Raw genomic sequence first — 26467 nt, 5'->3', positions numbered from 1 at the left:
TTAACTCTGGTTCACCTTCCCTTTGGCTTTGACCCCAGTTTAGACTGTCTCAGGTGTCAAATTTGGAGCAGTTAGGGAAGAGGACAATACCCAAACCCCAAGCATATCCCTGGTGACAAGGCTGCACTGCTGTGGCGGTGGGGCAACAGCACTGGTGAAGGAATCCTCACTGGCGTCTGGCTGGCTGCTGGCCTGGGGCGACCTGGGCCAAGACTGTTGGTAGGCTCAGCCTCACTTCTGTTCATGCAAGGGCCAAGATCTGGGTATCCCAATAACATGGTGTCCATAAGCTCAAGAAGGAAACCAGAGGGTAAGGCAATGACATTGGTACTAAGACATTTATTACATCATAAAAAGTCCATTGTTGTTCTGTTTATCCATATGTACATGTTCCTGTGGGTGGTCCCTCTGTCCAGCCCACCTGCCAACCCTCCATGGTGCCAATCAACTTTCCAAACTGACTAATTAATAAAAGAGGAAGAACTGGAGGAGGTGGCCCAGCGCTGATGGGAGTGGAGATGGGAGAGGGACACAAAGTGCAGAGTGGTTGGCTTGGCTCTCAGTGCCTGACCACGGGCAGGAAGGGCATGAGGACGGGCACTACAGGGTTGGCACAGAGATGCCTTCCCAGGGCTGCCAGGTTGCACGTGATACCTGAATGTGTTCTCAGGTTAGACCCCCAGGAATGGAGAGCTGAGGAAGAAGGTTCCTTAGCCTGATTGTGGGTCCTAGGAGGGGGGCTATAAAACTTTTCTTTTTCAGGTTCCCTCCAAGTAGCAGTGACAGCAGCTCAGGCTGGGCCTGAAAAGTTTGTGCCCTGGGGACAGCTGGAAGGGTGGCTGAGGACAGTCTGGTAGGAAGGACTGGTCCTGATCTCTGAGGGGCCTGCCTTAGTTGACCTCGGAGGTGGGCATGGGGTCTGTGGGGCGGGGTGTGGCCAGGAGGGGCACTGGTGAGGTGGCCTCAATGAGGGCAGGGTTGAGGATGATGGGCAGGGCCATGGGTGGTACGCCCACCTGCAGCGGGGAGGCCAAGGGCTGCAGGATCAGTGGGGGCTGAGCCAGGGGAGGAGGCCCATCTGGAGTAGGGCTCAGTCTGCTGGGGGTAGATGCCACTGGTGATCCGGGGGAGCTGCTGTTGGCCGGACGAGGGCTCTCAGGCTTCTCGAAGTCTATAGGGAGAGCAAGGGACTGGTCAGACTCCTTCACATTCCGCAGCTGGTTTACCTAACCTCTGCTTCTCCCCATTCCTGTGAACAAAATGACCCCTAACAGGCTAAGCAGTTGGGAATCTGCCTTTGAAACTTATTCAATATCCAGTTATCTTTTATCTACCTTCTACCTCCTTTGCTGTACCTTCAGTCAGGTAAGTTCTGATCTGATCTTTACCAGAATCCCCAAAGGGCAAACTCTGCATATTTATTCCAAGTTCCTGATCCAGCCTTCTCCTTCCAAGCCCGAAAATCTCAAGCAGGTAGCTCATCATCACTTACTTGGTCCTGCTACCTCCCACAGGAAGAGCAGGCTACAGAAACACTCTGGGTCCCTCCTTCCCCTGGCTCACAGCCCATGCTCAGCAGTAATCCCAAACTACCGTGGGCCTTGTCTTAGGCTTCCTACTTCCTGCTCAACACCCAGAAGGCTAACTCAAAAGGACTCACCACAGGCCCCCAGCTCGGAAGGCATCTCTGGGGGAGGTGGATGGCCAGGTGTCCTTGTGTCCCCAGCAGCAGGAGTCATGTGGGCTGAGGCCAGAGGTTTTTGGGCATGTGGCTCCATGGGCATGGGGTCTGGGGAAGGCAGAACAACCAGATGGCAGCTCTTAGTGTTTTCTTTCAAGCACAGCCCTGGCTACCCACCAGTCTTCCCACTGATAAGATTACAGAGAACTAATTATTAGCTCCAGACTCTATAATGAGGACTCTTTTGACAAAGCTGAACTAAGCCCCCTACCCTGGATGACAGTCTGCTTGAAGAGCTCGTCTCGTAGGTGGGGCAGAAAACAGTCAATGCGCTCCCAGGTGATCTCCCAGAGGGCTGAGGGGCTGCCTCCTCGGGCATCAGCATTGTGGAAAATCTCTGCTGTGTCCATCACCAGAAGCATGTTCTTCAGAGACTCAGGGATGGCCTCTGACTGTGGCGACAGTAGGACCATGTAAAGAGGAAAGCGGGCATTGCGGGGGATATGGTAAAGAGGAGGCAGCCCCCAAGGGGAAAACAGCATGGTGTCTCCTGCAGGTGGGAGAGGAAGCAGGCAGTGGGAGTTGGGTTGAGGTAGAACATACCAGTAAGTCACTGGAGCCTGCGTGCATATACTTGTCCATGAAGTCCAGAATGGTCAGCCAGAGCGCCGCAAAAGTAGAGAGTGACAGCAGTGGAGACAGGTGCTGCAGGAAGACCTAAGGCCCGCCAGCCCCTTTTAATGAAGTGTTGGAGCTATCTACATCCCTCTGTAAGGCTGGGAGGCAAGCCTGCCCTGTCTTGCATGGGAATTCTAAATCAGAGATTCCTCTGAATGCCACTATCCTCCCAGGTCCCTGGGTCCTGATGAGTCTCCACAGCCGAGGGTCCCGAGCCCCCACATTGCATTTCTAGCGCCCAGCCGAAGCCCTGGCTTTCCTCCTCGCATAAAGGCAGATGTGGGGAGAGTGGGTGGGGAGGGCGGTGAGCAGTACCTTAGACAGCAGTGTGGAAGCCCTCATCCGAGTCTCCTCCATCCCGCCCACATCTGCAGGGCTGATATTCTCCAAGAGCTTGGTCAGCAGAGGAAACAGCACCTGGTAGGTAAAGAGCCAACGTGTCCCTAACAGGTCAGTTGGCAGCCTTACTCCAAGAAAGCCAGGGGCTGGGATGGATAAGCACAGAGCAGAAGGAAAGGCAGGATGCAGACTGAGGACTGACATTAGGGGTTTTTCAGGCTGCCCAGTTCTCCCTGTCTTAAGGATATGAGCTTTAAGACTAGAGGAAAGTCCCACCTTGTTAAAACAGGACTCCCACTCCAGGGCATCTAGCTTTTGCAGATCATGTACCAGCAGGGCTCGCTGCAGATAGGTCAGTGCCTGCATCCGTACCTGGCGCCGGGCATCACAGCACAGGCAGGCGATGCCTGAGAGTGAGAAGAGGCTCAGGATCCTTCAGGCATCCTGGTCCTGGTACTCCCCAAGTTCCAGCTCCGCCTCTGCCCCTGCCCTGCCTGCTCCCCTGAGGTTTACCCTGCAGTAACGGGCACCAGCAGTGGGCCCAGAGGGTGCGTGAATCCGCTTCGATCTTCCGGCCACCTGTCTCTAGGTGGCGCTGCTCCTCCGCCCAAGAGCTGTAGATGGAGGCCGCTCGAGTGTGCAGGGTGTGCATCAGGTCTAACAACTGGAGTCACAGGAGGGGCAGGGTGAGTTGGGGTAAGGTCTAGGTGATGCCCCTCTCAACAATGTCCCTGACTGAGTCCTCAAAGGAGTCCCTAGTCCCAGTCACACCAATCATACCATACTCCACCCCTCACCCTTCTTTTCTCCACAACTTCATGAGCTGGTTGTCCCCTGCTAGCCAGTGTTTCCCAAAGTTGGGTATTACAGTGGAGATGTCAGAAGTATGTGGAATGAGTGTTTAACAACAATGAGTTACATGGTGAAAAAGGTACTTTCTTCTTAATTCTCTCTCATACCTCCTGATGACAGATAAAGCCTCACCTTGTTAATTTCATTTTAAAACCAGAAAGCAAACCTCAGGCTCAGAGGCTGTGGTGGGCAATAGTGTCCAGTCAACCTCAGTAATTTTTTGTTTTCATCATTTTTCTAAGGTTATTCTATTTAAGGCAATTAGTTCTCCATTTATTTAGTGATATAAAGTCCGCTCGTAAAATAAATTTTATGTGCCTTGAACAGACAAAGAATAATTCTGGAAGGATAGACAAGAAACTAGTGGCAACGTCTACCTCTGGGGAGGGTAACTTAGCAGCTGGGGTCAGGAATGGAACAGGACTTACTTTTATCCGTTTACCCTTTTGTACTTCTGTACTTTGCACCACGTACATGTATTACTTATTCAAAACATAAACCTCGAATATTAAGCAGAGATTTACAGTGGTTTTGGACAGGGGAACAATTTGGAAGTGGTGGCCGAGGGCCTGGGTTGGAAAACATAGGCCCTTCCTCTCAGCCCTGGCTGTCTCTGGCCCTGCCCACACTCCCAACATCAGGGGCAGGGAGAGGAGAGGAAGTAAAGGATGCCATACTTACGTCCTGACTGACCTGTAAAGACACCGTGTGGTAGCTAGCAGGCACACCTTCATCCTCATCATCGTCACTGTGCCCACCCCGAGTGGCATGCTGGCTGGAGGTTCGAGGCCGTCGAAGCACTGAGCCTTCCTTGGATTTCTTCTTGAAGCGGTTTCCTTTGTTATCATACTTGTGACTCTTGCCACGTTTCTCCTGGGACTTGCACCCTGAGCAAAGCCAGACCCAGGTCACACTTCTATATCCACGGACACAGAGGGCCTACCTCTTCCTCCCTTTCCCCCATATATTCACATGGCTACCCCCCAGCTGCCCCTTCACTGGGTAACCCACCGCCATTCAGACTGGCCTCCACAAAGATGCGGAGAGTCTTGACGCAGAGCTCAAAGTTGTCAGGTGTAATGTGGGCAGCATCACGCACGATGAAGGACAGAGATTCTACACATTTAAGCAGGGACTTAGTGTCATGTGGCCCGAGGTCCAGCCCCACTGTTAGGCTGTACTGATTGACCAGGGGTGAAGGGCCTAGTCGGCTGGGCCCAGGACCTGGCTTGGAGTTATCGATGTCATCCTTCCCCACCTGTAAAGTACACAGAGTTGCTGGGAACCCAGGCTTGAGCCTGATCTTCCCTCAGATGCCCTCTGGAGGACCAGGAATCTTCCCCCCAGGCCAAGGAGGGAAGACTCACCCACTGCCCATATGCTCACTCACCACTAACCAGCCGCTGTTTACCACATCAGCATCTGTGGCTGATCGGTGGATCTTGCCAGGCCTGCAATGGTCAGCGTAGACCTCTGAATCAGAAGTGTATCCTCGGTCCAGGCTCACATCATTCTGATGGTAGGATGGGAGTTCGCTGTCTGATTGGGCCCCTGAGTCAGCAGGGAAAAGGGCAGAGTCAGGGTGGAAATGGCTACACTGGGATGAAGGATGATTTTAGTTCTAAGAAGTAGGTGCTGAAGCCTGGCCTCTCCTCTCTCTTGGTCCAGCTTAGTTTCAGCCCTGTCACCAAGGGGCTGAAGGATGGTCTGGACAGATTGTCTCTTGACCAAATGGGGCAACAGGCTAATTTGGGCTCCTGATGGCATCTAGTAGCAGCTGTTCGGGGATGGGGGTGATGGTGAGGACATAGTTTCCGAGAAAATAGTCCTCAGGACAGTAGGAAGCCTAGTGTCATAGACATCTCTGTTGCCTACTAGCCTTCATGCTGTTTAACCCATGAGTGCTGGGGAAATGTCAGTGGATATAGGAAGCTCTGGAAGCAGATGGTGGCAGTCAAGGGTGTTCAATCTGCTAATACAAAAACCCTATTATTTTGTTTTCTTGCCTCAACCTCTGGGGCCATAACTGTTTATCTGCTAATGAGGGTCTCCCTGGGAAACGGCTTACCAGCATCAGGTCCATCAGCCCTGGCTGTGGCCTGCAGGGCAGCTGGCGGCTTTACACCTGAGCCAATACATTCCAGCAGTGTGAAGAGGGTGGCCCAGTCATCACCTGAGTGGATGTTGGCTGCGTTGGTCTTAAGAAGTTCATGGAGCCCATAGGCTACCTGGTGACTGACTCGGGACAGCACGCTGGGCTTCATTAGCAGCAAAATGCGCAGGGAGAGCAGCACCTGGGTGTGTGGGTGGGGAGCAGTAAGTGAGCACACAGCTTCTTGTCTAGACTCTTCCTTACTAGTTTCCTTAGGTCAGTGAGGATGGTTTGGTTAGAACCCACCTAAGAGTACTGCTGCTGGTCTTTTCTTCAGGTTGTTTTTTTTTTTAAGATTTTTTTTTTCCCCAAGAGACAGTGAGCGAGTGAGCGCCCATGAGTTGGGGGAGGGACAGAGGGAGAAGCTGGCTCCCTGCTGAGCAGGGAGCCCAATGCAGGACTCAATCCTAGGATCCTGGGATCATAACCTGAGTCGAAGGCAGACCCTTAACCAACTGAGTCATCCAGGTGCCCCTTCTTCAGTTTTTTTTTAATTAAAATTTTTATTGAGCTATAGATTCATATGTAGTTGTAAAAAATAATACAATAAAATGTAAGTAATACAGAGGTTCAACTCTTCATTTTGGCTCAGGTCATTATCTCATGGTTGTGGGATTGAGCCCCACATTGTGGGCTTTGCACTCAGTGGGGAGTCTCCTTGAGATCCTCTCTCTCCTTGCCCTCTGTCCCTCTCCGCACTCCTGTCCACACACATGCTCTCTCCCCAAATAAATAAATCTTAAAAATAAAAAAAAAAGAAACAATACAAAGAGATCCTTTGTATGCTTTGCCCCATTTACACCAAATGGTAGCATTATATAAAACTATAGTAAATGGTAAGTGATACTGACATCAATACAATTCACTGATCTTACTCAGGTTTCCCAGTTTTACTTTACTCATCTGTGTATGCATGCGTGTATTAAGTTCTACATAATTTAATCACCTAATTTTAGGTTTGTGTATCCTTCACAAGTCAGTATGTTGAATAGTTGCACCACCATAGGATTCTTCACGTTGACCTTTTAAAAACATACCTTCCTGCCTCTTCTTGTCCCCAATCTTAACCTTTGGCAGTCTGTCCATTACTTTTAAAATTCTGTCATTTCAAACTTGTTAGATATAAATGGAATTACATAATATGCAGCTTTTTGGGATTGGCTTTTTTTCACTCAGCGTAATTCCTTGGAGGTTCCTCCAAGTTGTTATCAACAGTCTGTTGCTTTGATTGCTGAACAGAACTCCACAGTATGTATGTGCCACAGTTTAACTAGTTACCTGCTGAGAATCATCTGGGCTGATTCCAGTTTTGGGTTATCACAAAAAAAGCTTCTATGAACATTCATGAATAGGTTTTTATGAGAAGGTAAGCTTTAATATCTCTGAGATAAATGCCCAAAAGTACGACTGCTGGATTGTGTGAATAACTGCATGTTTAGTTCTATTAGGAAACTGCTAACAGAGGAGCTGTACCATTTTACATTCCCACTCAACATTTCATTTCACTGAAGCAAATGTAAATGATATTGTGTTATTGGTTTCCTTTTCTATATGTTTACTGTTAGTATCCAGAAATGTTATCCTTGCCAGTGTTTGGTATTAGCACTATTTTTTACTTTAGTCATTCTGACAGGTAGTTAGTGATATCTCATCATGATTTCAATTTCCTTTCCCTGCTGGCTAATGATGCTGAACATCACTAAAATATTTTCGTGTGCTTATTTGCCATCTGTGTATCTTCTTCAGTGAAATGTCTGTTCATATCTTTTGCCCATTTTCTAATTGGATTGTTTTCTTACTGTTGTATTTTGAGTTCTTTTATATTTTAGGTATTAGTTTTTTTTCAGATGTGTAGTTTGCAAAGATATGCTCCTTATCTTTTCATCCTTTTCACATGACCTTCCAAAGAATACAAGTTTTTGGTTTTATTTTTTTTTGAAGATTTACTTATTTGAGAGAGAGAGCGAGTGTGTGCATGCATGCATGAGCCAGGGGAGGGGCAGAGGGAGAGGGAGAGGGAAAGAATCTCAAGTAAATTCCCCATGGAGCCCAATGGAGGGCTCAAGCCCAAGACCCTGAGATCATGACCGGAGCCAACACCGAGAGTTGGATGCTTAACTAACTGAGCCAGCCACGCACCCTAGAGTATAAGTTCTTAAAATTGATGAAGTTCAATTTACCAATTTTTCCTTTTATGGACTGCACTTCTGGTGTCAAGCCTAATAATTCTTTTTCTAGCTCCTGAACATGTTCTCCTAGCTTTCTTCCTAAAGGTTTCATAATTCTACATTTTACATTTAAATCTATGATTCATTTTGAGGGGCGCCTATATGGCGCAGTCAGTTAAGTGTCCTACTCTTGATTTTGGCTCAGGTCATGATCTCAGGAAGATCCAGCCCTGTGTCAGGCTCCCTGCTCAGCAGGGAGTCTGCTTGAGCGTCTCTCTTTCCATCTTCTTCTGTCCCTCCCCCATGATCACGCTCTCTCTCAAATAAATAAATAAATAAATCTTAAAAAAAAAAAAAAGATCTACACAGACAGAGGGTTGCTGGGGGCAAGGGGATAGAGAGAGGGTGGCTGGGTTATAGACACTAGGAAGGGTATGTGCTATGGTGAGTGCTGTGAAATGTGTAAGCCTGATGATTCACAGACCTGTACCACTGGAGCAAATAATACATTTTATGTTAATAAAAATAACTTAAAAATTAATTTATGGGGTGCCTGGGTGGCTCAGTGGGTTAAGCTGTTGCCTTCGGCTCAGGTCATGATCTCAGGGTCCTGGGATTGAGTCCCACATTGAGCTCTCTGCTCATCAGGGAGCCTGCTTCCCTCTCTCTCTCTCTGCCTGCCTCTCCACATACATGTGATCTCTCTCTGTCAAATAAATAAATAAAATCTTAAAAAAAAATTAATTTATGAGTCATTTTGAGTTAATTTTTCTATAAGGTTTGCTGCTGAGGTCAAGGTTCATTGTTTGTTCCCCACCCATGAATTTCAATTATTCTAGCCACTGAAGAGGCGATTCTTCCTCCATTTAATTGTTTTTGCACTTTTGTCAAAAATTAGTTGAGCATCTCTGTGTGGGTCTATTTCTGGATTCTTTCTTCTGTTCCACTGATTTATGTGTCTTTCTCTCCACAAATACCAGACAGTCTTGATTACTGCAGCTATATAGGAAGCCTTAGTAGCAGATGGAGTGATTTCTCCCATATTTTTCTTTCTCAAATGTTTGGCCATTCTAGGGCCTATGCTTTTCAATCTAAATTTTAAAATAAGCTTAGGTCTACAAAAAACCTTGCTGGGATTTTCATGGGAGTTGCATTAAACTTATACATGAATTTGGGGGAGAACTGACATCTTCAACTATGTTGAGTCTTCCAATCCATGAACACAGTATGCCTCTTCATTTATTTATGTCTTGATATCTTTCATTAGCATTTTGTAATCTTTAGCAGAGAGATGCTATAAATGTTTGCTAGGTATTTCAGTATTTCATTTCATTTGCAGCATGTGTAAATGATATTGTGTTGTTGGTTTCATTTTCTATACATTTACTGTTAGTATCTGGAACTGTGATTTTTCTTTAGATATTAGGCCTCTAAGATTGCCTAGAATTTACTTAATTGTTATATAAAGACTCATGTACTTTTTTAAAAATTTAAATTCAAGTTAGTTACCATATAGTGTAGTATTTGAATCTTAGTGATGCATCACTTACATGTAACACTCTGCTTATCGCAGCAAGTGCCCTCCATAGTGCCTACCACCCATTCAACCTATTCCGCCACCCACCTCTCCTATGTGATTAAATTTTGTGTTAATCTTATATCCTGTGACCTTGCTGAACTCACTTATTAGTTCTATGCTAACTGTCTTTTATACCTGAGCCAAGAGATCTCAGGAGGGTCCTAAGCATGAGAACCAGGAAACCAGATATAGGGCTGAGACTGCCACAAGGCAGTAGCCATTCAACCTTACAGAGCAGCTTCATAGGAGCCTGCAGAGGTGCTAAGTACCAGATTCATGCATGAGACCATTCTAGACTCATCCCTAATGCCACCTGTTAGATTCCTCTAGCCCTGTGGTAGGTAACTGGACTCATGCAATAGGACACTAAATGAACTTTCTGTCTCAGGCCAGACCCAAAACTGACACTGTGGCTTTAGTCCCCTACCTACTTCCTGCTCTCCAGGCTGTACTCTGCTTACCTGGCCACTGATCTCTTCTCTTCGGAGTAGTCGAATGGCCAAGCGCAGCAGTCCCACCACTGCTCGCTCTACAAGGAAGCAGAAATCCTGTGCCTGGACACACAGGTGATATAGATGGTCTCGGACAGTCTGCCACACACAGCCCACACGGTCCCTGAGGAACATAAGGGTGAGGACAGTCTCAGCTGGACAGGCCACTGGGCAATAGGTCTCTCCCTTTGATCCAGGTTAGGCCTTTCAGGGCTCATCAGTATTATACCCTAAGCAGGCAGGTATAATGAACAAGCTTCTCCACTGCCTATAGCTTCAAGTGCTTCTTGTTCCTAAAGCCCACTCAGCAAGATGGCTCCAGTCTTCCATCTCTTTGGCACAAGCCCAGAATGAGGCCTGCCTAAGGATTGCCTTCTACCTGTTCTCCAGCACAATCCTCAGCAGCATCTCTAGGCAGAAAGCAGCATCCTCCTCATCATATGTCTCTTCATCTGGTGTCACTGAAACCAGAGCCTAGAGCACAACAGCGGGAAAGCATGCAGAAGTCAGCCACTGGCTCTGCCCTGACAGAAATTAAGGCAATCACCATTGTCCCCGTCTCCCCTCCCAGACACAGCCGGCTCTTTCATCCCTCCTCTTCCCTCTTTATCCTGTACCTTCATGAGTTCCTGTAGGGACTCCAGCTGAAGGAACTTGCTTTCTGTGATCATCTTTTCTGGGTCACATTGCTAGAGGGGATTCAAGAGGGAGGAGGGTCAGTGACAAGGGCTGGAGGGAAGAGAATGTTCCCAAGAGCTAGGGAGAGAGGACAAAAGGCCATCAGCTCCGGTCATAAGCCCTCGATAATTCTACTCTTCAGTTTCTAGGGCAGCATCCATCTAGAAGGGAGGGATTTAGGCTTGTTTACCAAGGCTACCAAGGGTAGGCAAAGACAGTTACCTTGATACAGTCCAAGGCTGCTCTTTTGGCCTCTTGGTTCTCAGTGGATGGGCCCCGCACACTAGACTGCTCAGTACCACTTAGTGTCAGCCAACTCACAAAGCTTAGAACTGTCGACTCTCCTCTGCAGAAAAAGTTCAAACCCTGGTGAGCTCCATAGTTCTTTTTTTTTTTTTTCCAATTTATTTATTTTTCAGAAAAACAGTATTCATTATTTTTTCACCACACCCAGTGCTCCATGCAAGCCGTGCCCTCTACAATACCCACCACCTGGTACCCCAACCTCCCACCCCCCCCGCCACTTCAAACCCCTCAGATTGTTTTTCAGAGTCCGTAGTCTCTCATGGTTCACCTCCCCTTCCAATTTACCCAAAAGCACATACCCTCCCCAATGTCCATAACCCTACCCCCCTTCTCCCAACCCCCCTCCCCCCAGCAACCCACAGTTTGTTTCGTGAGATTGAGCTCCATAGTTCTGACCCTCCCTCTCCAAGCTTTCAGCCTCTGATCTGCCCTTACCGATTTGATGGTGTCTCCTCCCTCTGTAGTGAGATCTTGCCATTGGGATCTACAAAATCTTCTACCTGGAAAATCAGGTCAAGAATAATTTCTTTCCACATGCCCTTTGCATTTCCTGCTTGTTCATGAAAAATTCTCTGGCTTTCTTCCTGTAGCTCAGTGTCCTACACTCCTAACTGGGCTGCCTACAGCTGGTGACTGGCAATGGCTTATATCAGCTTTCTTTTACAGCTATCCCCTCACCCAAAGTCTGTGGTCTTACATTTAAGGTGTTCCTTAAGTTTCAGTAAGTCACTGGTTAAGTTTCAGCAGTCATTGGGCCTAGTGCTGGTCTCAACCAGTTCCATACCCAGAGAGCACATAGTTTATGAGTTTTTGCCTTGTTATTGCCCACTAATCCCCTATAAGATTACCTCCACCATAGCTTTGGGCAGCAGTTGAGCTCGGAAGAGCTGCAGCATGGCCTCCATGATATTCTTCCAGCCCTCCCGCAGGATGTCACCATGACGATGGGCCAAATGGAATACTGTCTTGGCTGCAATGTGGGCTTTGGGGTTGCTTCCAAACACACTGGGCAGGTTCTCAATAGACTGAAAAGGAAGATGAGAAAAGGCTTAGGGTCTGGCAAATGTCTGGAAAGGAGATCTCTTAGGCCTTTACCTATAGTTCCCTGAAAGTCCTGCTTGCTATGGTTCACTACCCCCCCAATACTGGTGGGAAAGACTAACCTGGTTAAGGCCTTCCCCATTGATGTATCTCCTCTCCCATCCCACTTGCATGAGGTGACACTAGTCTCATTCTAGGGGGTATGAAACAAAAATGGCCCAAGTGCTAGTGTAGTCTAGGGGGAGTAAATGAATATGCCGAGGGAAAGCAGTTCTACAGATAAGGATGGATTTATGGCTAAAAGAGAGGACCTCCTTTGGAACTCTAAGTAAACGGTTCTTGCCCCTGCTCACCTCACTGCTAAGAGCTGTGAATTTGCACAGAGATATGATGAGATTGTCAAACACATCGCTGAGGCCATAGTGGGCGGAGATCATGGCGCACTTCCTGTAATGTCACATTCCAGAAAGAGTGAGTCACTGGAAGGCTAGGTAGTCCTTCCAAGTCCCTGAGGAAGCTTACTTAGGATTCTTCCCCGATCAGTCCCAAGAAGAAACCTTTTACTCTTCAATCTGTTTAAGACTGAGCCTTCCCAAACTTCAGTCTCCTTTCAAAAACTCAGAGAAAACCCATTCTAATAAAAATATGAGTAGGAATCAGAAAGGCATGGAGGCAACCATGTTTTCCCAGAGAGGTGAGAGGAGGTCAAGACCAAGGCCACAGCTGGGCTACCTGAAGCCTGAGATGGCTTTCTGGATGATTGTCTCTTCAAGGCTTTTGTCAAAGACATAAGAAAGGGCAGCAATAGTGGGGCCCCATGTCATGGTGAAGAGGTCAAGATCATAGCTGCCAGCAGGCACACGAAGGAATATGCCCTCTGGGGTGGCACCTCGATGAAGCAGCACATTCCACACATAGTTCTCCCGAACCAAGCCTGTCTGCTCTTCAGGCATCACAATTTCCTCATTCCTGTTAGGAGGTAAAGGAAAGAGTAGGTACACTGCTGTGAACCTCACTGGTTCCAAAACCACAACAGGTTTTGTTTTTGTTTTTTTTTTAAAGATTTTATTTATTTATTTGACAGAGATCACAAGTAGGCAGAGAGAGGGAAAGCAGGCTCCCCGCTGAGCAGAGAGCCCAATATGGGGCTCGATCCCAGGACCCTGGGATCATGACTTGAGCTGAAGGCAGAGGCTTTAACCCACTGAGCCACCCAGGCACCCCTAGGACAACAGGTTTTGCCCATACTGGCACAGTCCATCAATGAGAGGTCACCATAAGTGCAGTTCAGTGATCTGCTTCCCACCCACTAGTGGGTACAGGGAGAAAAAAAGGAAGCACCCAGAACCCCCCATAATGCCAAAGCCCTGTCTTTAGCTGGGGCCTTTAGTTCTGTAGTGAGAGCTCCATTCTTTCTGGGTATGAGAGGATGAACATTTCTCTCTACTTTTTCTGATTTATAATAAAAAACTAAGTGTCCCATCTCTGATCTGACCCAAACCTCACCCTCCAGTGCCCATTTTGTGTTCTCTACCAGCTTCAGAATGCATTTTGTGAGCTAGACAGGAAAACCCAGCTGCTTTGGGTTCAGGAAATGGGCCCATGATATTCTTTTTTAAAAATTTTTTTTTAGATTTATTTATTTATTTATTTATTTATTTATTTATTTGACTGAGAGAAATCACAAGTAGACAGAGAGGCAGGCAGAGAGAGAGAGAGGGAAGTAGGCTCCCCGCCGAGCAGAGAGCCCGATGCGGGACTCGATCCCAGGACTCTGAGATCATGACCTGAGCCGAAGGCAGCGGCTTAACCCACTGAGCCACCCAGGTGCCCTGGGCCCATGATATTCTACTTAGCAGGGGCAGTTTAGATCCTGGCTCAGAGTACTGGAGCTCCAGTACTGTTCAGGCTTCTTTAAGGAAGTAATGGGAAAAGGTGCTGCACAGCTGAGTCTCAAGGCTAAATCCAGGGGAGATGAAACACTGAAGTCTGATGGGACTCTAAAATCTGGAAAAGGAAGCAGTGTGCTTCTGCTTAATGAGAAGACAAACTATTCTCCACAAATACTCACTTGATGGCATGGTACATGTCCTCCAGGATGTCTTGCTCAAAGTCCTTGCCTCCATTCACACCTTTTAGGTTTTTGCGAAACTCCTAGAGACAGGCCAACAAGCTTTTCCCCCATATGTCAATGCTGAAGCCCCACCTAAGGAACTCCTGGGTCTGTAGTAGATAGGACTTAGGAAACAGTAAGTGAAAGAGCCCACCTCCCTAACCCAGTTCTTTTCCTGGATTGGCCAGCCCTCCCTGATTCCCCTGGACAAACTCTGTCCATTGTGCCCACTGGAAATCCCATGGCCTTCCTGCTATACCTCCAAAACTGCACTGGACCCTCTCTGCCTTGGCTGGGATCCAAGCTTACCTCTAGAGTCATGGGTGCATTCTGTTTGCGAACGTTGTGGTTGTGCTGGTCAGTATTAAGCAAGATGACGGCATAGGCCAGGGCAAAGCAGGCATCGCTATTGGCAAATGGGGAGCCATTACAATTCTGAAAAAGCAAAGACCCCACCTGTATCAATGCCCTTCTCCGGCCAATCAAACCTTCATTACCAACCCACTGGCCAGTGCTGGGTACAAAGAGGAGCCACAAAGCATCCAACCTCTTGCCAACTCCTTAACAGAAGCTTATCTCTCTATGGGAAGTTTGCTGATGTTTCTCTCAGCCTTTTAGGAGACAGCAGCTGGGTCCTTCAGCTGAAGCCATAAAAACCCATTCCAGGCCCTGACATGCAACTCACTCTCCAATGCTCTGTGAATGCCTCCAGCAACCTCTGGATGACTGGGGCTTCTCCAGGTAAGCGGAAGGCTTCCAGGTAGAGACGAAGAGCTTCATCCAGCCGTAGACCCTGAAAGCTGAAGGTGCTAGAGAGAAAAAAGGAAAAAGAGGCTAAAGATACATAAGCCGCAAACATTGGGCTCCCTATTAGCTCTAGTCCCTCTAATCTTCTCATATTGGAACAGAGAAAGCTGAAGGGTCTAGCAAAGGGAACAATCTTGTAGTCATCTCTAAAACAGACTAGAATCTGACAACTCCTAATTTTAGTACTTTCCACATCTGTGCATTCTTGCCTGGAAACCCCATCCGCTGGAATCTACCTTGTGCTCAGGAACCCTGTTCTATCCCTTTGCAATGCTCTCTGTGCAGAATGAAATGGCTCCCAAAGCTATCTTGCTGGAGACTCTTTCAGGTCCAAAAGACATAAGTCATGGGAAGAGGAGGAGTGTGTGACCTAGGTTACCAGCAGGAACTGACTGAGACTACTTTGAGGGATGCCTTGCCCTTTGATCACCAACTATGTCCTCTACTTCTTGCCACTTCCTCACCTCACAAAGCTCTCCAGCAGGTCAATGTTTTTGCGGTCACTCACAAACTCTCCAATCATTTTCTTGTCCAGCCGAGGGTTCTCTCGGAGCCACTGGGCAACCTCTGAGTTGTCCATTGGGATGGTAAGGAGGCCTTTCTCCTGCAGAAACTGGATCCCCTTCTTTGGTTTCTGGTTGAACTGCTCTGTGCCAGTGATTAGCAGCTGGAGGAGAAATACTAGAGGTGTCACAAGCTGTTCTGCTCCTAAACCAGACAAGGCCAGGCTGAACTCCATCACAGTCCACAGCTGGTCACCTAACAGGTTCCTAGGATGTAGTTTTAAGTGACTCCAAAACTAAGGCTGGATCATACCAGCCCCACTAGCTGTCCCCATTCTTCGTGTCTAATTAGAACTGGCTGAGGAACCGGGGTGCCCCGCTGGCTCAGTTACTAGAATATGTGACTCTTGATCTTAGGGCTGTAAGTTTGAGCCCCATGTTGGGTGTAGAGATTACTTAAAAACAAAACACAGAATTTTTTAAAAACTGCACCATAAGAGGCAACTGGCTGACTCAGTAGAATATTAACTCCTGATCTCAGGGTTGTGAGTTCAAGCCCCACACTGGGCATAGAGCCTACTTAAAAACTAAAAAAAAAAAAAAAAGTAAGAAGAACTGGCTGAGGAGCTCCTTTTCACTCATTTTCTGAGTTCTCAAGATGCACAGGGACAGCCCTTCTCCACCAACTTAAAAATCAGGAGAAAGCAGAAGAGAGACTAGAGAAGGTCTCTTCCCTCCAGGTTTTTGTTTGTTTGTTTTTAAATTCTATTTAATTATTTTTCAGAGAGAGAGAGAGCAAAAGCAGGGGGAGCAGCCACCAGAGGGAGAAGCAGGTTCCCCACTGAGAAAGGAGTCCAATGCAGGGCTTGATCCTAGGATCCTGGGATCATGACCTGAGCTGAAGGTAGACGCTTAACCAACTGAGCCACCCAAGGATCCCTCTTCTCCCCAGTTTTATAGCCATCCTGGCATCTGTTTATAGCCTAGCTTGGATTTCCCTTCCTTCCCCAGTTTCCCAGCTTTTAAGGACAAGGTGAACTAACTGTGATGATAACTCAACTTTTTGTCTGTTTAGTCACAGCTCTACAATCAAGGGGACACAAACCAGTCATTTAGGCTGACCATAAGAGAAAGAAAGGGTTAAATAAAAGTTTTTTGTGTGTTTAAAAACACTTTTTTTTGAACTTTACTAAAGCACCAGATAAATGTCAATTCCATTTCACTGCCAATACCTACCCCAGGGCTTGAGATAACCAATAACCTCCAGTGACCCACATGACCCCATCCCAGGCTCTTGTTACCACCAGTAACAACTGGCTCTCACCTAGGGCAGAATTTGCCAAGGGGCACACAATAGGGTATGTCTAATTCCACAGCTTAGAAAGGAAGGCTTTCAAAGGAGACTGGGTGGTTGCTGAAGTCCCCCAAAATGCAAAGATTAGCCTTGGGAAACTGCTCAATGAGCTGCTAGACTCTCCCTTCTCTTCTGGGACAGAAACCCTACAAAAGACACCTGGACAGAGGCAGGCAGAGACTAAGTTCTGGGGATGGCCATACATACCTTCTTTTTGTTTTTAATTTCAATCAGTTCCCGTGGATCTGGCAAGAGACAGGAAAATCGAGGTGGCTTCCGGGTAAACTTTTTGTCAGCTAGGAATAGGAGATGGGAAGAAGAAAAGGAAAAACCCGTAAGATCTCCTTTACCAGTATAATGGCTTTTGGAAGATTGCCAATATACTATCTAGTGAAGAAAAATGCCTCAAAAATTTTCTTGTCCTCATCAGTCTTCTACATTCTTAGAGGTCCTATCTTCTAGGGCTCCAAATGTTTTCTCTCAAATATCTTTGGCCTCTCAAATATTTCCTTCTCTCTCTGAAGGTATGGGTGAGCAGCCAAGGTTCACTCACATACTGCTTTAGGGTATCTGTGCCCTCCCCCCTCTCCCTGGGCTCTCCGCCAAAACCTCCAGTTGAGGAGCCTGAGCATCACGGACATCCAGTACCCACCCCCAGAGTCAGCAGCTTCCTCCAGATCACTGCATCCTGGTTTCCCGTGTTCTGCTGGCAGCCGCCCTCCACCTGGCAGATGTAGGCCTGGGATGTCTGGGGCTAAGCCTACAGGTTTCCCATCACTGGCGGCTCTCTCAGCTGGTAAGAGAGAAAAAAATAAATGAAGACGGGGTAAGAAACTAAGCAGAGCTGCAAGAGAAGTTGTGTACTAGGTCAAGGAGACCTGGGTAGGTCCCACAAAGCCCCACATAGGTCACCAGCCCTGAAGACAACAAACCTAAGCCCAAATAAGTAGTCACTGTCCCAGATTAGTCAAGCATTAGATTCTGTAATTTAACAGAGATTACCTAGTCCCATTCTCTGATCTTCTGCAACCTCAGTCTCAAGGGGATGTCAGAGAAGATTAATTAGGGTGGAAGCAGATACTGGGGGTGGGGGAAGGTACGGCCTGGAAGAGAAATCCTATATCCTTTAATCTAGGTTCTCTTTTCTCCCCATAAAGAAATAATACTACCCCTATGTTGTATACCTGAAACTAATGTAACATTGTATTTTAACTACGCTTTATTTCATTCAAGATTTTATTTATTTATTTTAGAGAAAGAGAGAGAGAGAGAGATAGTGTGTGTATGCACACATGAGCGGGGGCATGGGGGCGAAGTAGTAGAGGGAGAGGGACAAGCAGACTCCATGCTGAGCGCAGAGCTCAATGCAGGGCTTGATCCCCTGACCCCGAGATCACGACCTGAGCCAAAATCAAGAGTCGGACACTTAATCAAGAGAGCCACCCACGTGCCGTTAACTATACTTTAAATGATAATAATAATAATTCTATAAGAAAGCCAAAGTGTGGAGGATAAGAAAAGGACAAGTCCATGAATCTTGCTAATCTGCCTGGCCAATGATTCAAACCACCAAACCCTGGAAACACAGAATTGGGAGAGCCCCCAGAAGAAGTGATATAAAGGATGGAGAGAAGATTCAGTGACCAGAGAAGTGATAAGCATAGGATCCTAGAATTCCTCAAAGAAAGAAATGCCTCTCACTATTGCTGGATTCTCGGGAACCATCTACTGCCTCATAGCCAGGTTTGGCTGCTTCTTTCTTCTCTTGCTGGGTAAGATTGTTGAGGACTTTGGCCTGGCAATGGGCCTCAGTGCTGTCAATCACTGTCAACAGGGCATCAAGAGACAAGAGGTGTGTTGTATAGAGCTGACCAGACACAGGGAAGGCATTCTGCAAAGTAAACAGATCCAGGAGACTTGAGGTGAGAATACTTTACACTTTTCCAAAAACCCTGAAACCTCTTTTAACTTCTACACTGTCCTGAGAAAATGCCTTTCTTCTTCCTGTTCCCCAACTCTCAAGTGTTTTCCGCCCTGAATATCGTATGCTCTCTACCACCAGAGAGTTTTCCTTAACAGAGCCTTCTTTCTTGAGGCCAATAATAATGGTCAGCACCTTGGACAGCAGCTTGGTGAGGTCTTCAAAGAGGTTTGAACAGTAGTAGTCACAGTCATAGTTGATATAGAGCTCAGTGACAAAACTGGGGATGTGCCAGAGCTGCACAATGGCCTCCAGTGCCATCTCTTTCATCTCATAAGGCATTTTGGGGTTCTCCACAGTGATGATCTCCATGAGCTTTTTGATGTACATCTGGCAATAATGCAGTAATAGCCATTTGGGTGGGGAAAAATTCAAGATAGAAGAGAAAAATTAGACAGGTAAACCACTAAATACAAGAAGTAGAAGCCCAGCCAGGAGGCATGCATTAAGAGACCCTTAAAGGTATTCTATCCTCTTTGGCCTCCACACTGGGGAAGACCTGGCTCTCTACCTCATACCTCATCCAAACAAGTTGCCTACTAACCCTCTTTGTGCTCTGTGAGCCTGACCTGGTACTTCACAGAGTTCTTTTCTGCAACTTAGTGGCGAAGCCTGTCTGACTTGCTTGCCTATGCTGCAGAACTGCTAGGCAGAAAAGCCATACCCACTCACAGTGAGGTTGTCCTATATTTTGCTTCTCTCATGTTATAGCCAGCCAGTTTCCTCTGGGCTTCTTTTAATTTTTCCTCCAAAGACACCAGCCAATGAATAAAACTACGGAGGCTAAAAGCACTATATTACGGGAGCCCCTAAATCCCATCCCTGCAGAATGACAGAGCTAGCCCCATTGGAGATGCCATACATCTATTTTTTTTTGTTCTTCCAAGTTCAATACACTCACCTCCAATTGGAACTTGAGGTGCTCCCTCATGCTTTCAAAGAGCAGGAAGCATACCCGCAGGGAAGCAGCATAAAGGTTGAGTCGCTCTACACTGAGTAGCTGGAGATCAGAGTAGGGTTAATCATTAGGTTTCTGAACCTATGACTCAACCAAGAGAAAAACAGGAAAGCAAACTGTGTGAGGCTGCCACTAAGGTCTTGTGCTCTAAGGGAACTCCACATCTAGTCATTCCCTTATTTCTCTTTGGCTGCCAAAGTTCCCAGGGAACTAGTAGCGTCCTTTTGACAATGACCACTGGCCAATTGGGGAGGGAGGTTATTTCCTGGATCCTCTACTTTTTGCACCTATCAGCCAAACCTCCCTGCACACTCCTGGTCCTTAAGAGACCCTGAAAAACAGCCAGAGACTCAGAGCCCCTCTAGAAATCCAGTCTTACCTGGAGTAAGTGGCGGCACATCTCATCCTTGATGAGGCCCAGGAGGGTTTGGCACTGGGCTACAGGGGCTGATTCAAGAGCCACTGTCAGCAAATGCAGTCCCATGTGGATCATAACCTCTGAATTGTGGCGATCGTGTGGATTGGTGAGGGAGATGAGGAAGCGGAAGAGCTCCCGGATGCAGGGAAGACCATAGGGGACCAAAGCTGTACCTAAGGAAGGCCAGGAGTAAAGTGGGATTGCTAAGAAACAACTGGCTTGATAGCTTGGCCTGCCCTGCATTATACAAGGCAATTGCAGGTAAGTAAGTCTCTTCAAGGAAAAAAAAAAAAGGTTTTTTTCTGGGGAGGTTAAGAAGATTACTCTCACTTATTGAAGGCAATCAGAACTGATGACCCTACTTTCTGTTAGAAGTCTCAAGCTATTCTTTCCTCTCACTTCCTACTGTCCACCAAAGTCCCTCTCTGTGTAAGTTAGAGAAGCGCTCCATCCACACCAACAGTCCTCTGGCTTGATTCCATTTCCTGACTAGAAAATGGACCACAAGACACATTGGATCCAAGATGGTCTAGACTGAGGGCAGTTAGTGGGCAGGATGGAGGTGGTGAATAGGCAGAGCCTGCCTTAGAGAACTCACCTTCCTTCTGGGAGGACTGTGTGAAGCGCACACCTCGGGGATTGACGTAATCCATGTCATGGACAGAGGCAGAGTCAGACTGGTCAGCAGGGGACGTGCACTCCTCTAACACTTCGGGGATGGATTCCACAGATGCTGACTGGGCCTTTTCCACAGGGACCCCTTCCTGCTATGACCGGTAGCAGCGGGATAGGAAGAGGGATGAAACAAGAGCAACCTGGAACTTACTCCCCTGAAATGCCTATGCTCCAAGTGTCTCTAATGGACTGCAGGTGTATGGCTGGCTCCACAGGCTATGAATCAATGCACAATGAAAGATGGCTCGGGCAGAGTATGATGAAAGACTCAGAAAGCACCTCCTGGGGCATCAGTGACCTAAAATGACTAGAACTCTGGAGGCAACAGAGGCTCTCAGAGGCCTGGGATTTAGATCATTACCTACCAGACAAAGCTATGGCCATCTCTCTTACCTTTGCCAAGTACTATCTGTATGCATTGCTTCATAAATCCCACGAGCTACCTCTCACATTGAATCTTGCTGTGGATTTTCTATATAGCACAGGTGATTCAAGGAAACAAGAAATAACCCCCTACCTCAACCTTCTTTTGAGCCAAGGCCTGGACAAAAGATGCAAAGGATCAAGCCAATTCCCACAGGAAAAGACTAGAGAGGGGGCCTTTAGAAATCAAAGCCATACCTGGGGGTCAGGCTGCTCAGGAACCCCTGGGTCACTGCTGCCAGGCTCTGTAGCTGTGTTATATCCTGGAGAGCCAGGTTGCTCCAGGTCAGTAAGATCTTCCTTGGAGGTGGTCTGGGAGGAGAACTCCAGGCCACTGTCTGTAGAGGGGCTGACCATGGCTGAAGCAGCTTCTGAACTTGCAGAGGAGATGGGAGTGGGCACCTCAATGAACGGCATGCCCCCTGCCAAGCAAACTAAGTTAGGCTTGAAGATGAGAGACTCTGTGCAAAACACATACCCTCCATGGCACCAGGGGCTCTATTTCCTAGACTGAATAATAATCTCTATAAACGCTGGTCTCTGATATAGTCCGAGTCCCTCTGGAAGGAGAACAACCTTAAGTCACTGCAGAATTGCTAAATGGTCATAGTCTGAACAGACCTGGAGTTTTCCTTTTTGCTCTTAGTAGAAAGACCAAAACCCTTTAGTTGGCTGATTTTGAGGAAGGACATTTTCTTCTATCTATTCTAATCAGGGGAAGCAACCCTGGGCACTCACCAGTGAGATTAGAGGATAAGGTGGTTCCATTGGGGGTTTGCAGCTCTGAACCTGATGTGACTTTGGTCATATGGCGCAGGGGCCGTGGGGATCTCTTCTGTTTCTTCCACTTGGATGAATCACTCATGCCTCCTGCTCTCATTTTCAGCTGGAAATAGCATACCTCATCAGCACTGGTATTCAAATTAAGATTCTTTCCCTAGCAATCTCCCTTCTTTTATTCCTAGAAAACAGCCTATATGCCACATCAGTGCCAAAGGAAAACTCTAGACCATCAGAACACATTCCTACTCCTCTAATCTGGCTTCTACATCTTCCACTTCACAGGTCAGCCTAGGAGCCTCCTAAACAGTCTACTTTTAGGCTGGTTACACATTACTCTTCTTTCCTGAGTCCTGGCAACCCTAAAACCTTTAGGTGGTGCCTGACCCTCTTGCAGAAAAGGTGAGGGCAGAGGCTCCTTGGCCTGAAGCTTCAGATCTACAGGTCCTGGATTCCTGGGCTTTGTTCAACTATCAGTAGCACAGCCTCATACTCCTAGTTCTTATCCCACTATGACAGCCTACAACTTCCCTGTCACACTCAGCTTTCCCACTACTTCGTGCACTGGGCCTAGATCCTATACATATTCCTGGATCTCTGAAATTTTTGCATCAGATTGGTCAAAGGCTCATTCCTTGGAGTTAAGAGGAGAGGTATCCCAGCCAACTTGGAGTTAAGGATGGTGGGTCATGTCACGCTGCTGCTCTGCTCTCTACTGCTCCCAATTTTGCTACATCACTGAGACCTGTTCTTCCCACTGTTGGGTCTTTCTAAATGCAATTTTATGTTTTCAGATAGTAAGGCTACTGATTTCTTGGACCCTTACACTATTCTATTTCCTTCTCTCCTGCTGTATTTCCATTTTTCCTATAGCTTCCTTTTAGTCACAAAGGAAAAGCTCTATAACTCATTGTGGGAACTGTTCTGGGATATAAGATTTTATGTATTTTCTCCACTCTAAGCTCACAGCTACTTTGTTTAGGTCCATTTCATTTTCCTGGTCCTGATGCCTTCTGTTAGGGTTTGAAACCAGTCCCTTTAGTTACATCATACTATTCCTACACTGATGGACCATCCCTGGACAGGGAAACAGTAATGGTCCAGGGACCATCAGAATGTCTCTGAGAGAGTAGAAGCATTTTTCCTCCTTGCCTCTTCCTAAAGGCTGAATATACCCATGCTATCCTTTGCCTGTTCAATTCCTTCTAGTATTTGGAAAATAGGCCTCCTTCCTTGACATCCCCCAAGCCCTCCTGAACATGGGTAACCACTGATCTTTTGCTTAGAAACCAAGTAATTCTACCTTCCTTACCAATAGCTCCACCCAGAAAAGAAAGAGGTCCAAGAGTCGAGCCCTGCACCCAGCTCTTACTAACAGAGCAACAGCCTCACACTGGATTTACGCTTCTTGTCCCTCCATCTCCACAATGCCTACAGTAAAATGCCTAGAACGAAGCTTCCAGTGCTCTGAGCACTGTGGCTACACAGGAATCAGGGTGCTCTCTCCAGTAACCACTGAAGCACATCTGTGGCAAGTTCATGGTAAAAAGAATGTTCTGGGAGTAAGCGTCAGCCAAATACATGGTCAAGAAGCTCAAGAGACCAAAGAGAAAACAAGAACCTCCTGGCTTTATCAGCAATTGTTACTGAGGTCCAAAAAGCACTAATAGCTGGATCCACTTTTGTGAGCTATCTTTTCTCTCTAGGCGGCCTCCCAATTTCAGGGACTCTAGGTGGTTCTACTTCTACTGAGAAGCCAGTCACTCACTAAGATACCTTCCTACACTAGGATTAGTCCTTCCTGCTTCCTTTTCTAACCTCAGCAAAGCTCGCTCCAACCTGATCATTTCAATTAGTATTCTCTGCCTCCTGGCTGGAGTAGGAGACGAGAGGCTGCCAGTTCTCACAAATGCCTTAACCTTCAAAGTACAGTTATGCTCCCTGTCCTAAAGTTCTAAGGTCGGGGCTGGGCAGTGGGTATTCATGGAACCCTACAACACCTTATCCATATAACTCTGCTCCCTGTTATGCTCCCTGTCCTAAGATTCTAAGGTGGGGGGGCAGTAGGTGTTCATGGAACTCTACAACACCTTATCCATATAACTGTATTTCCAAAGGGCCGTATAAGCTTTACAAAGAAAGGTCCTAGGTTAATAATCATGGCAAAATGCCAGGCAGCTACTAAAGAGAAATGCAACTTGTGATGAGTCAAGCATACAAATGAAAATTGACACAATTCATGCAAACAGAATGCAGGCCTATGGCTAGGTGTAGAGACACACAGTATCTTTTTATTCAATGACCTGGGCTATCCAGCTCCTTCCCATCCATCTAGAGTCCTAAATCTTGGAAGAAGTCCTTTAATGTTAACTAAGAAAAAAAGACCCCAACTAGATGGATTATCCTTCCCCTCCAAATCCAGTTCAAGTATCCAGATGACTCAAGACTGTTCTTAAGCTCTATATGCCAGCTCTGAGACAGGGAGAGGGTAGAAAGGGGAAGGGCCTTGCTTAGAGGTCCCTCACAGTTCCCCTAGAAATGGGAGATATTAAACCTCCTAACACGATGTCAGCAGGACCCAGGCTCTCTAGGCTCACTACATGATGTATCACCAGTTCAAAGCTTCCTTCTGCCTCCAGGCAACCAAATGCCACAGGAAAATTCCCAACACTGCAAAGCTACAAACACATGCAACACTTCCAAAGCCGTGCTGTGTTACTAGGGAGGGGTAAGTTGTGCTTCGCACAATGGAAATGGGACCCAGATGTTATATATATATATATATACACACATATATACATCTATGTATATATACTTAAATAAATTAAAAGGGGAAAGGAGAGGGAGAGAGACCTTGAGGTTCTTAAAGAGTAGTACCCTCTCTAACTGGTTCAGGGCTTTGGTCTGCTCCCCACTATTTAGCTCCAGTTTGCTGAGGAGACATGGAGAAATCTGTGAAAGACAGGCAAACGAGCGATTTAAACAAAGTGACATAAACTCAGACACACGCCAACAGGGCAGAGGGCAGGAATGGGAATGGGTGGCTAGGGAGAAGGAAGGTCAGGTGCATGCACCAAACAGCCAAAGGTCATCGCCACAGGCAGAACCTTTTAGGGCTGCAAGCAGAATCATCAGAGGCCTGTGAAGTACAGGACTTCAAGACAGAAAGAGGCCATTCTTCTGACCACCATTCTTGTAGCAGTTTGAGAGCCTTCTGATCTAGAGTCAGGCTTGATTTGTCTCATCAACAGAGACTAGCGCAAGTGTGAGCCCAGGCTAATCCAGCATTAGGGTGGGACTTAGGGCATAGGATCCTTAGGCCGCCTACCTGCTGACAAGGCTGGATCTTGAGGGGATGGTAGAGTGTTCATCTTTATCAACATATATTTTTATCACAACCTGATTGGCTTCACCAAGTTTCCATGAAGGACTGGCTCACCAGCTTATGTATTGGGTCAACAAAGGCTGGGAAGGAAAGGCTAGGGAAGAAGAGGTATCTGGGGAAAAATAAATTTCTCACTAAAGGAGTGACACCTATTTCTAGATTTCAAGCAGACTTGTATAGGCAAAATCATGTTTTTTGCTAAGTAAGGATATCTAGGAAAATCTCCATAGCACTAAAGTTGGGAGACCAAGGTTTGGATAAGGGATAGCAGGTCATACCTTCTTCATGTTGGTCCCCATATAGTTCTTGGGTTCTTCTTTAAACTGAGGTAACCTATAAGACAGAGAATCCCATGGACTGTCATTAGGGATAAAAACAATCTCTCCTGCATGCCAGTCACAGTCCAAACATGCTCTGGGCCCGAGCATGCCCTGTCCCCTCAGAAAAGCTGGGAAGAGAAGCAGCTTTTTGAGAGCCTCATCAAAGGGAGAAATTGGGGGACTTATAACACAGACACTTTCTTAAAAAGAAGGTAGTCACCAGGGTAAGATGACTAAATGCCTTTGCAATGTGGTGGCAAAAAGAAGGTAGTCACCAGGGTAAGATGACTAAATGCCTTTGGAATGTGGTGGCTCTTTTCATCCTAAACTGACTCCTTCCTACTTGTGTTTTCTTGATAAGTATTGACGAACGCTGCAAGATGGGGAAGAGGGAAGTCCATCAAAACTCTGGGAGACCGGGCAAAGAGTGAGGAGTTAAAGGTAGGCTGAGTTTTGAAACCAATATATCTGAGCCTGAGGAGTAAGAACACTTTGCAGCAGGCCCCAGCAGCAGATCTAGTCTGTACATATTAATAATTACTACTTATAGATTTGAGAGCAAAATGAAATCCCATGGGGAAGTTTTTTTGTTTTTTAACTAATTTTTAGAGCAGTTTTAGGTTCATAGCAAAATTGAGCAGAAGGTACATCGATTTCCCAAATAATCCCAGCCCCGCAGATGCATAATCATCCTCATTATTAATATCATCTAAGGAGGCTTTAAAGTCCTCGCCTCAGTCAACTGTTCTCAAAGCCAGTCTATTGTAAAAAGGCATAAGAAACAG

The 26467-nt window shown here is 46.8% G+C and overlaps 1 protein-coding gene across 4 annotated transcripts in view; it reads right to left on the bottom strand.

Annotated features, from left to right (window-relative positions):
• Positions 1-319: 319 nt before the first annotated feature.
• GBF1 (golgi brefeldin A resistant guanine nucleotide exchange factor 1) overlaps positions 320-26467 on the bottom strand; it is a 126989-nt gene continuing 100841 nt past the window's right edge. The window contains exons 8-40 of one of the 4 annotated variants that reach the window (XM_044240374.1): positions 25641-25695; positions 21936-22083; positions 21396-21619; positions 20698-20866; positions 20061-20272; positions 19625-19723; positions 18859-19053; positions 18444-18633; positions 17395-17535; positions 16950-17038; positions 15350-15552; positions 14764-14887; positions 14388-14513; positions 14037-14119; positions 12698-12934; positions 12319-12412; positions 11773-11949; positions 11360-11424; positions 10841-10964; positions 10558-10629; positions 10320-10414; positions 9911-10064; positions 5619-5844; positions 4941-5101; positions 4562-4808; positions 4232-4437; positions 3212-3362; positions 2975-3105; positions 2675-2776; positions 2285-2398; positions 1953-2133; positions 1661-1789; positions 320-1171 (exon numbers count right to left, since the gene is read on the bottom strand). In XM_044240374.1, coding sequence (XP_044096309.1) covers positions 891-1171; positions 1661-1789; positions 1953-2133; positions 2285-2398; positions 2675-2776; positions 2975-3105; positions 3212-3362; positions 4232-4437; positions 4562-4808; positions 4941-5101; positions 5619-5844; positions 9911-10064; positions 10320-10414; positions 10558-10629; positions 10841-10964; positions 11360-11424; positions 11773-11949; positions 12319-12412; positions 12698-12934; positions 14037-14119; positions 14388-14513; positions 14764-14887; positions 15350-15552; positions 16950-17038; positions 17395-17535; positions 18444-18633; positions 18859-19053; positions 19625-19723; positions 20061-20272; positions 20698-20866; positions 21396-21619; positions 21936-22083; positions 25641-25695 — 5005 coding nt within the window. In that variant the 3' untranslated portion in view covers positions 320-890. The remainder of the gene's footprint in view (positions 1172-1660; positions 1790-1952; positions 2134-2284; positions 2399-2674; positions 2777-2974; positions 3106-3211; positions 3363-4231; positions 4438-4561; positions 4809-4940; positions 5102-5618; positions 5845-9910; positions 10065-10319; positions 10415-10557; positions 10630-10840; positions 10965-11359; positions 11425-11772; positions 11950-12318; positions 12413-12697; positions 12935-14036; positions 14120-14387; positions 14514-14763; positions 14888-15349; positions 15553-16949; positions 17039-17394; positions 17536-18443; positions 18634-18858; positions 19054-19624; positions 19724-20060; positions 20273-20697; positions 20867-21395; positions 21620-21935; positions 22084-25640; positions 25696-26467) is intronic. The other 3 variants (XM_044240376.1, XM_044240375.1, XM_044240377.1) reach the window with 3 other exon arrangements.

This window comes from Neovison vison, chromosome 2 (genome assembly GCF_020171115.1).
Source record: "Neovison vison isolate M4711 chromosome 2, ASM_NN_V1, whole genome shotgun sequence".
Taxonomy (NCBI): Eukaryota; Metazoa; Chordata; class Mammalia; order Carnivora; family Mustelidae; genus Neogale; species Neogale vison.
The sequence above is the reverse complement of the archived record's forward strand: the minus strand, read 5'-3'. Positions and strand labels throughout refer to the sequence as shown.